This window comes from Piliocolobus tephrosceles, chromosome 1 (genome assembly GCF_002776525.5).
Source record: "Piliocolobus tephrosceles isolate RC106 chromosome 1, ASM277652v3, whole genome shotgun sequence".
Classification (NCBI taxonomy): domain Eukaryota; kingdom Metazoa; phylum Chordata; class Mammalia; order Primates; family Cercopithecidae; genus Piliocolobus; species Piliocolobus tephrosceles.
The window spans coordinates 40573559-40584171 of record NC_045434.1 but is presented as its reverse complement, the minus strand read 5'-3'; the positions used below and the strand labels follow the sequence as shown (position 1 = coordinate 40584171).

The window sequence follows — 10613 nt, the reverse complement described above, 5'->3', positions numbered from 1 at the left end:
AAGGAAGGAAGGAAGGAAGGAAGGAAGGAAGGAAGGAAGGAAGGAAGGAAAGAGAGAAAGAAAGAAAGAGAGAGAAAGAAAGAAACAAAGAAAGAAAGACAAAGAAAGAAAGCAACAGGGATGGGAACATAAGACAGAGGAAAAGTAATTAAGCAGATATCAGACATCTCAAAAGCAACCACGGAAGTCAAAAGACACCGAATAATATCATCAAAGTGCTGAGTGAAAGTAATAGTAAGTTTTTAATCCTATACCCGTCTAATATAATTCCAAGAAGGACAGCAAAATAAAGACTTTCTTAAGACTACTACTGAGAGGGTTTACCATTAACTGATGATACCGCAAGTAGTGGTAAAAGGAGCGCAGGAGTCAGATGTAAGAAGGAACGGCATGCAAGACAACTAGCAAGTGGGCTGAACCTAAACAAGTGCTGACTATAAAATAACAATAATAGAAACATTGAAGATGAACTTGATTTTTTTATTAAATATTTTCACAATTATAAGCTTGAATTCCAAGAGCTCAAGCATATTTTTGCTCTGCCTCATCTCTACCCTGCTATCTCCAGCCCCATTGTCCATGTCTTCCTTTTATAACCCTTCAGGCATCACAGGGACTATAGGGGTATGAGCTAAACTCTGACCACAGAAGCAAAAATAATGCCCTTGTCTTACCGCTCCATAAATTACAAGGTAGATCTTTGAAGGATGTCAACTAGTGGTCCTCCATCCATTATCTCATCAGAGTCTCTAGCGTTCTTCCATTTCTACAATTCAATAAGGTCCTGCTTTGTCCTGCTTTGTGAAGGTTCATTCTGACTCAGTAGCAGGCATCTCTGACTTTCAAGGCCTAAGCACCCAAAGTTTTCCCCAACCTCTTTGGATGATGAGCCATTAAATATGGGAACAGCAAAAATACATTTCCCAGATTTGTAAACATGCTAAGAAGATCATGAAACCTTTTGAAAATAATGGTATGCAAACACCCTTGTATGTACAAGAAATAAGATGGGGGCATATGACCTCCTTTCATAACAGATGCCCAAACTCAACTGCAGATACCAAGGGTTATCCCAGCAAGATTTTACTAGTAAGAGATGTAGTGAGTGCCTACCACACTTTGTGAAGGACATAGCACCCTCACAGTCCTGCCCTCTCTGGATTTCACAGTAAATGTTTTCATAGGACTGAACACTTGTCTGTGTCAGTGAAGAGACAGGATCCAGAGGTATTACAACACCCACCACAAAACATATAGATCCCGGGCTTGGAGAGGAGTACAGAGAATCAGCAGCATAGAAATGAGGATGGGGAGAAGGCAGGAGGACAGAGGTAGTGGCACTCAGGATTAGGCCTGCCTGCATTGAGCATTTTTGTTTTTTTTCCTTAAGAACCTCTGACCACCATAGTGAGTCCAGAAGCTCCCAATTCCTTCTGCTGCCTCAGTTAGCAGAGTGGACACCCAGGATCCCCTGCATGTCTGGACTGCTCTATCAGGGAGCTGATTCCCTGTGCACATGCCAGTCTTACCAGCTGACAAGGCATGGTCAGTCCCCTCAGATTATCTCAGTAGTTCATTCCCCCATATCTGTAAAGATGAAAAGACAGCAAGATATTATGAAAAATGTCCTCAAGAGCTGACTCCAAAAGCTCACAAATTTAGAGTTCAGCAGGGCCAGAATAGTCATCTGAACAAAGAGAGGGTGAGCAAAACATAGGATTATCTTCCAGATGCTTTCTACTAAAGCGCATGTTCCAACCCATCCACAATGCCTCGTATCACCTGATGGCAGGTAGCAGCCTGCATGGCCGCTGATGGTGGGAGACCTTGCTATCCATGTCCAACAGAGGTCTTTATGTTACACCGGGGACATGGTAACACTCGAGGTCATATACCATCCCTGCCTCTGTGTCTCAATGTGACTCACTGAGGTAGGTGGAGAGACAGTGCTGGAAACTATCAAATGCCCATAAAGACAGTCGGAATCCTGATCCCCTTCAAATCCTCAAAAAGATATTAACTAATTAATTTCATTAAAAATAATGGTGGCTTTTCAGGCACATATTGAAAGCTAGACACTGCATATATATATATATATATACACACACACACACATATACACACATATAGTATGCATGTATACATATATATACACATATAGTATGCATGTATACATATATACACATATATATATAGTTGTTGTTTTGTTTTGTTTTGTTCTTAGAGACAGGGTCTCGCCCTGTCATCCAGGCTGGAGTGCAGCGGCACAATCACAGCTCACTGTAACATCGAACTCCTGGGCTCAGGCAACCCTCCCACCTCAGCCTCCCGAGTAGCTGGGAATGCATGCATGGACCACAATGCCTAGTTAATACTTGAAGTGATTTTTTTGTAGAGACAGGATCCCACTACATTGTCCAGGCTAGTCGCAAACTGCTGGCCTCAGGCAATACAACTGCAAGCATGACAGACAAGGTTCCTGTTCTCAGGTTGCTTACATTCCACTGGAGGAAGCAGCTAACACGAATGAGAATGAGGGGTGGACAGCAACATTAGAAAGGGTTCTCTCTTGGCACATAAGATTTTCGCTAATATTTGAAGGAGCTAGCCATGAAGAAAGAGCATTTCAGGCCAGACACAGCCAGTGCAAATGTCCTCGACACTGGTGAACAGAGGGCAATGCTGTGAGAGAGAGAAGGCTGCAGGTTAAATCACGTAAGGCCTAGTAAACCAGGATACGGAGTTTGGGTTTTATTTTAAAATAAAAGCTATAGGGGTTTTTATATAGGAAGCAACATAATCTGGTGTACATGTTACAAGACAACCTAGCTATTTAGTAGAGAATGAATGGTTGGGTAAGGGGCAGCCAGAAGACAGTGAAGATGTTATTGGAGTGATCCAGGAAGGAGACGATGGTGATTCACAACAGAGAAGGCAGGGGAGAATGGACTTAGCAAATGCTTTGAGTTCATGACAGAAGGATAAACAGCTTAACAAATGAGCGGAGTGCTCTTCACTTTCACCCTGGCTCAAAGTCATCCTGTTGAAGACATCTCCACTCACGACTCTGATGGAACCCTCTTGGAGCCCCAGAACCCCTGGGGGACACTCACAGGCTAAGTCTCTTCACCATGCTCTTCCGAGGCTTGGGCGAGGTGGTGCTGGTGTCGGCAGCTGCTTCAATCTCACATGACAGGGCATAGCTGAGAAAGAGAAGGGGGGCTCCATGAGGTCAAAGTTAGAGAATTGAAAAACAGATTTAAATTCACACGATGTGCTGGTTTTGTTTTAGAGAAGGCTCTTTGTTCAAAGTAAAGATATATACAAACCTTGTTCTATCATAAACATCAGGGGGTACTGACTTAATGGCCCGATTTGACACATTTGTCTTACGTGCTTCCTCCCTCACCTCCACTGGCATATGGATTGAGGCTATTTAATTCTGCGTGTTTCAAATACAAGGATATATACACTTTGGCAGCATCAAAAACTAACTCCATTCTGATCATTCTCATCCCACTGCTAGGCCAGGGGAATAATCTTCCTTCCTCTACTACCTTCCCCTCCTATTTCTTCTCTACTACCTCCTTCCTACTATTCTGTATGTGTGCGTTTGTGCACATGCACATATGACTTAGTTTTATTTAAAGAAAATGAAAAGACTTTTGTAATCTATCTGCTCTTCAATGAATAGACATAGGCAATTACATTACTGATAAAGATATATATATTTATTTATTTATTTTAGTAGAGATGGGGTTTCACCACATTGGCCAGGGTGGCCTACAAATATATTTTTTTAATCTTTTAATTGCCCAAACATCCTCAATTTAAAATGCTCCAGGTTCAGACCTCTATCTGCCAGGCAGATATAACGAACACAAGCACAAGAGGAATTTATATGTGATTCCAAGTGCCTTTTATGAAAGCTTGTAGCTCTAGACAGTAGATGTATTTCGTTACTGGGTAGGTGGGGAAGGGTGCCCGACATTATACAGCCATCTTCAGAGCTTACTTAGGCTGTAGAGTCAGGCAGACCTGAGTTTGAATCCAAATGCTGTCATTAATTCATTCTAATACTTCTCTAAACATCATTTTTTTTTTTTTTTTTTTTTTGTCAATACTTATTTTGCTGTCAATTTCACTCTCCCTTATGATAAACTTCCAAAGAAATTCCCTGGGCGAGGATAGGGATGGGCCAACCTCTTCTGTAAAGGACCACATAGTATTTTAGGCTTTGTGGGCCATATGGTCTCTGTTGCAAATACTTAACTCTGTCTTTAAGGCATGAAAGCAACCACAGATGAGATGTAAATGAATGGGCTGTGTTTCAATAAAACCTTATTTATGTAGATACTGAAATTTGAATTTCAAATCACTGTTTCATGTCACAAAATATTCTTTTTTTGTTTTTTTCGCCCCAATCATTTAAAAATGTAAAAACAGGCAGTGGGCCACACATGGCCTGCAGACCAATCTGCCAACCAGCAGGCTACAGGACAGGAATGAGCTGGGCCAGCAGGCAGGGCACTCAAGTGAACGTGCCTTTCTAGGCCCATCCTACTGTTTTGAAACTGTTCCTTGTGTCCCTGCCACACCTCACCTGAGTTATCGCTGTTTCTCCAAATGCCAAGCATGTCAGGCCGCCAAGCTTTTGCTTGTGTTCTGTCTTGGTCTGGAATGTTATTTTCCAGTTCTTCTTTGTTATTATGGCAAAATCTTGTTTCTCTTTTACAGCCCAGCCTAAATATTAATGCCTTTATATTTTCCTTATTTTCCCCAATTCTTCCCATAGGTTCTGTAGCAATGTAGTTACCCATCATATTTCAATGTCTCATGAGTCTCTCACCCCCTCTAGTTTGAAAGCTCCCTGGAAAGGTACCATCAATTAACAGGAATGACAAACACGGTGACAATGGTGGTGGTGATAACGCTAAGGACACGCATTCTAACAAAGCAATCCCACAGAAGATCTTAGTTACGCCTCACAAACAAACACTCTACAGATGAGCATCCTGAAGACAGGGAGGAACAAATGACTTGTTCAAGGTTACAAAGGTAAATCACTGGCCAAGCAAGAGTCTGAAAGTCCATCTTGATACTATCACCTCAGCTTTTCCTGCCACACCATGCGCCTTTGAAAACCAAGGACCTGGAACCTAGCAGCTGCTCACTAAATAGTTGTTGAATAAATGACCCGGCGAGGTATTAAATGCACCATTTTTCTTGCCAACGCTTCAGTTCTCCCCTGATGAATGACAGGTGAGCCCACCTCTCCTCCTCTGTCAGGAGCTGCTGCCTCTGGAACCACTGGATGAACTTTGGGTCTGGGGTCATGCAGTAGCTGTTGCAGGCAGACTGTAAGAGCTTTATCTGGGCGATCACTTCAAATTCCTAAAGCAGACAGGATACCAAAAATTAAAAAAAAAAAGACTGAATAATAAGGCCAACCAAATATAGATCTTTTCAACATGGAAATATACCACACTAGGATAAAAGATGAAGAAAACCATCTAGGAGTATTCTGAAATACTGCTTCCTTAAAAATAAAGGAGCTAACTGAAACTCTCCAAAGTCCTTGTGTGCTTTAATTATTAATCCTCTTTTCTCCTTGAAAAAGCAATTTATAGGAATAAAACAAGCTACCAAAGCAACCCAAACTGGCCACTATGTAAAGTCCCAGTGGCTTCCTTTTTCTCTTTTTCACTTTCATCTTTGGAATAGAAAAATGATTTTTAAGGTTATAAGTACTTCATAAATATATGAAAAATTTCTATTCACATTTTTAAAAAAAAAAAAGAAAATGAATACTTTAATCAGGGAGCTCCCAAGTTCCCCATCCCCATCTTCTTCAACCTTTATCCCTCAATAAATAAGTTTTGCTAGGGCTGAGTATCTAAACAGTCCTAGGTCTCATAAAATTGAATGTTTAGATTTCCTGAATCCTTGGGTTTTTACCACGCCACTAAATCATTTAACTAAGTCTTTTAAAACTCACAGAGAGGCAAGTACATAATTATGTTGAAAATTATTTATACTTCTTTGGATGTTTCAATAAAAAAATTTAAGTCAGCAATGGATATAAGCTTTAGGTTTAGGTTTTATAGTCAAACTTTCCAAAAGTTTAATATCCTAGTCTAAAAAGGAAAGAGATTACCAACCAGGGTTATTCTGAAGTTAAATGACAGAGAGGGGAACTGAGGGGGCAATAACTGAATTTATTATCATTACAGGACATGACAGAAGTAACTCAAGAACTGGCAGATTCTCCAAATCTTAACTTTCCGTCCAATGACCTCAGCCCTTGGTCTCAGTATCCTCAAGGAATATCTACCATCATGCTAAAGAAAAAAGGATCATCTATAAGGGACAGAAAATTTACATTTGTCCAGGTTAGTATCTTGTTACTGATGAGCCCAGCTTGGTTTAGCTCTTCTATGCCTTTTTGGTTTTAACTTCAATGTCATTTTCTCCTGGAAGTTTCTCTGGCCCTACAAGTTGGAGATAGATACCCCAACTATATACTTCTCTAATACCCACGACTTCTGCTCACAAACCCTTGTCAGGTTGTATTACAACTGCCTATTTATTTGTCTACCTCTCTCCTGGATTGTGAACTTTATGAGGGCAGGGAGCTCTGGTCTTTCTCTGCTGTAATTCCCAAACCCCCTACATAAAGTAGACAGTCAATATTTGTGGAATGTGAAAGTACTAAAGAATAATGAGAATACTACAGGGTGAAGTTATTGTTTTGCTCACTCATTTTCCTTTGAGTCTTTTAAATATCTATTTAAATATACCATTTGAATATAAAAATCACAGAAAAATTTCAAGAATGTTTTATCTTGAATAGCACAGTTCAGAACTGTGCTGTCCACAGAAAGACTGAAATTGATGTTGAGCACCCCTTCCTATGCTGACAGGAAAGGAAAAGAATAACTACCTATACCTAAGACGAAGACTATTTCCTTTCCTCTCTCGAGTAGACCCACAAGAGTTTACCATCTTTATTAACTCTTCTATGTCATTTACTCATCGGAAACCCCTTATCCTTAATAGGGTAAACCTGGTTTTTATTTTAATTGGCAAACTAAAAAACTGTTTGTATTTATGGTGTGCAACATGATGTGCAACATGATGTTCTGAAACATGTATATACCGTGGAATGGCTAAATCAAGCTAACATACGCATTACTTTACATATTTATTTGTGGGGAGAATACTTAAAGTCTACTCTCTTAGTAAGCTTCAAGTATAAAATATACTGTTATTAATTATAGGGGTGAGCCTGCTATTGCTGAAACTAATTGTAAAGGTGTTAAGGAGTGGGCAGGGAAGAAGTGTGGGCTTTGGTGCATCAGGACAGGATGAGAACCCTGGCTTTGCCACCAAGAGATTCTGGTCCAGTAATTAACTCTCTTGAGTCCTAGCTTCCTCACCTCTGAATTGAGGATGATAAACCCCACCTCATAAGGCTAGTGGAGGATAACGTATAGGAGCATGCCAAGCAAAATGGTCTATGATAAATGTTCAATAGGTGCTAACTCATTTTTTTTCTGCCTCTACAAAGAAACTTAAGTCCCCATTTATTTCATTTTTTTCATGGTCAGACAAAGGAAAACAGAAAACCACAGCCAATCAACTCTACTTACCCTTCTCCTTTTCTCAAAGTTTATCAGTCCACCCTGAAAGAAATTTTAATAAAAAGAGTGACCAACCAAGCTCCTTTAAAACACAGCCTTATGTTGCTGTAGGTCACATTAAAATAGATCAAAGGGGTGATAAAATCACAGTTATCAATGATCCTATAATTATGGCTACTGTGGAAGAAGGAGAGTCCTGTTTTGCTTTAAAAAATTTAATTTATTATTAAAAGGCAGGATAGGCAGAAAGTCTTCTCTTGAAACGTCTGAAACCAACTAAAATAGTAATGATAAATAATTACAAATCAGGATCCAAAGACACTTGCAGAAGCAGTAAAGATAATAGCTAGAGTAAATATTCCATTACACTTTTTTCCCTTACCAAAAGCAACTAAAACAGATGGTCATTGACTCATATGGTTTATCAAAAGGGAAGTCATTTCTCCATAGCATCATGAAAAATTAAGTTTCAATTCTTCATCCCCTCAGCTCCTATTCTCAGTAGGCTGAATTTAACTTCTCAATCTTTGGTTACTCCCCAAAATTCCCCAACGCTGATGGGTGTTTCCTGAGATAAGCTGAGGAAGAGGATGTGAAGAGACACAGAGGTCAGGAAACACAAAATGAATAAACATGTCCTCAACACTGTGGCAAATCCAAAGGTAGGTAGATCTATGCAAAATAACTTCTACTTCTTCTAATTAAGATACAGTAAAAGCAGGCTGGTTGCATATGATAACCAGGGGGTAGGATATGCGGAAATATACAAGCAATCTTTCAATCTCATCTCAAATTTGAAATTTCTTCTTCACTTATTATTTTATTGCTGCTACTAACAAGTTGTTTGTCTGAGTTTTCATGTATTTTCCCTTTCAGAGGAGAGGGGGATGAAGGGAGTAGGGGGGTAGAGAAGGGGAACAGAGAGGAAGAGGGTGGGGACACAGAGAGAAAGAGACAGGGAGAGAGAAAAATACCCCACAGCAATACAAAAGAAAACAGCAACACAAAAAGAAAAGCATGTTTGAAAAAGCACAAATTTGACTAACTCCCTACCCCACCAAGCAGTCCTACTCAACATTAAAGTCTTGAGGGGGTTTTTTGTTTGTTTGTTTGTTTGAGACCGAGTCTCACTCTGACGCCTAGGCTGGAGTGCAATGGCATGATCTCAGCTCACTGTCACCTCCGCCTCCCAAGTTCAAGTGATTCTCCCGCCTCAGCCTCCAGAGTAGTTGGGATTATAGGTACCCATCACCATGCCCGGCTAATTTTTGTATTTTGGTTTTGTTTGTTTGTTTGTATGTTTGTTTGTTTGTTTGAGGCAGAGTCTTGCTCTGTCGCCCAGGCTGGAGTGCAGGGGCACGATCTCGACTCACTGCAACCTCCGCCTCCCGGGCTCAAGCAATTCTTCTGCCTCAGCCTCCTGAGTAGCTGGGACTACAGGCATGTGTCACCATGCCTGGCTGATTTTTGTATTTTTAGTAGAGATGGGGTTTCACCATATTGGCCAGGCTGGTCTCGAACTCCTGACATCTTGATCTGCCCGCCTCAGCCTCCCAAAGTGCTGGGATTATAGTCGTGAGCCACCGTGCCCAGCCTAATTTTTGTATTTTTAATACAGACAGGGTTTCACCATGTTGGCCAGGCTGGTCTTGAACTCCTGACCTCAGGTGATTCGCTTGCCTTGGCCTCCCAAAGTGCTGGGATTATAGGCATGACCCACTGCGCCTGGCCTTAAAGTCTTGTTCAAACCCAAACCTACTCCTTCATAAGCCCTTTTCATCACAACCCCTCATAAGAGTTAATTGTGGGCCGAGTGTGGTGGCTCAATGCCTGTAATCCCAGCACTTTGGGAGGCCAAAGTGGGAGGATCACCTGTGGTCAGGAGTTCAAGACCAGCCTGACCAACATGGTGAAATCCTGTCTCTAGTAAAAATACAAAAATTAGGTTGGGCGCGGTGGCTCATGCCTGTAAATCCAGTACTTTGGGAGGCTGAGGCGGGCAGATCACGAGGTCAGGAGTTCGAGACCAACCCCGTTTCTACTAAAAATACAAAAAATTAGCTGAGTATGGTGGTGCCTGTAATCCCAGTTACTCGGGAGGCTGAGGCAGGAGAATTGCTTGAACCCAGGAGGCGGAGGTTGCAGTGAGCCAAGATCATGCCATTGCACTCCAGCTTGGACAACAAGAGCAAAACTCCATTTCAAAAAAATAATAATAATTGTGATCTCCCATGTTCTCTCAACACATTTGTTTGAATTTCTATTATTACTATTGTTCACTGCTTATTTTGATATATTATTGCTTCCACTGGATTTTGAGCCACTTCTGGTGTTAGTGTTTGGTATTATTCTTTGTATTCCTCCTAGCAGCTAGCACAATGCCATGCACTTTTGGACCTTCAAAAGATACTAAGAGAAGTTAATTACTCGTTGGGGTATCCAGTGAGAAGGAAGGCTGCAGGCCCAATCACACCACTCACATGGAACTCACCTCGATGTAGTCCTGCAGGGCAGTGTCAAGCATGGTCAGGTCAGTCAGGAAGGTGCCCAGGTAGGGCACAGTTCCCTGCATCACACCCTGAAGAGCAACCAAAGCAAAACTGTCTTTATTGTTATTGAAAAGTTGAAGCGTTTTAGGAATCTTCAAGCTGGAGCAAATGGATGTATTTAAGGCCTAACTGGGGGCCAGTGGTGCATCCTCCATGAATAACATTTTTAACATTTCTACACAAGTAGGATAGAAACTCCATCATCTAATGTCTAACTTGTGAAATCATGAAAACCAAGCCTCAAAGCCAGGAGATCATACACATCTGTTCAAAAGTGTTGACAGTGGGGTTTATGTTTTGCTTTGGCTCAAATGAGAAGGATATCTGTTCTCTTTCAGAGCATGGGGACACTCCTGGTAGTTTGGAATGGTACTGGATAGTCAATGTCTCACCACTGGCTGTTGCACACAGAGAAGTATGT

The 10613-nt window shown here is 41.1% G+C and overlaps 1 protein-coding gene across 2 annotated transcripts in view; it reads right to left on the bottom strand.

The window, feature by feature from the left end:
* RGL1 (ral guanine nucleotide dissociation stimulator like 1) overlaps positions 1-10613 on the bottom strand; it is a 289540-nt gene that overhangs the window by 18331 nt on the left and 260596 nt on the right. For both annotated transcript variants that reach the window (XM_023203464.3, XM_023203463.2), the window contains exons 11-14: positions 10135-10221; positions 7653-7685; positions 5273-5394; positions 3114-3203 (exon numbers count right to left, since the gene is read on the bottom strand). In XM_023203464.3, coding sequence (XP_023059232.1) covers positions 3114-3203; positions 5273-5394; positions 7653-7685; positions 10135-10221 — 332 coding nt within the window. The remainder of the gene's footprint in view (positions 1-3113; positions 3204-5272; positions 5395-7652; positions 7686-10134; positions 10222-10613) is intronic.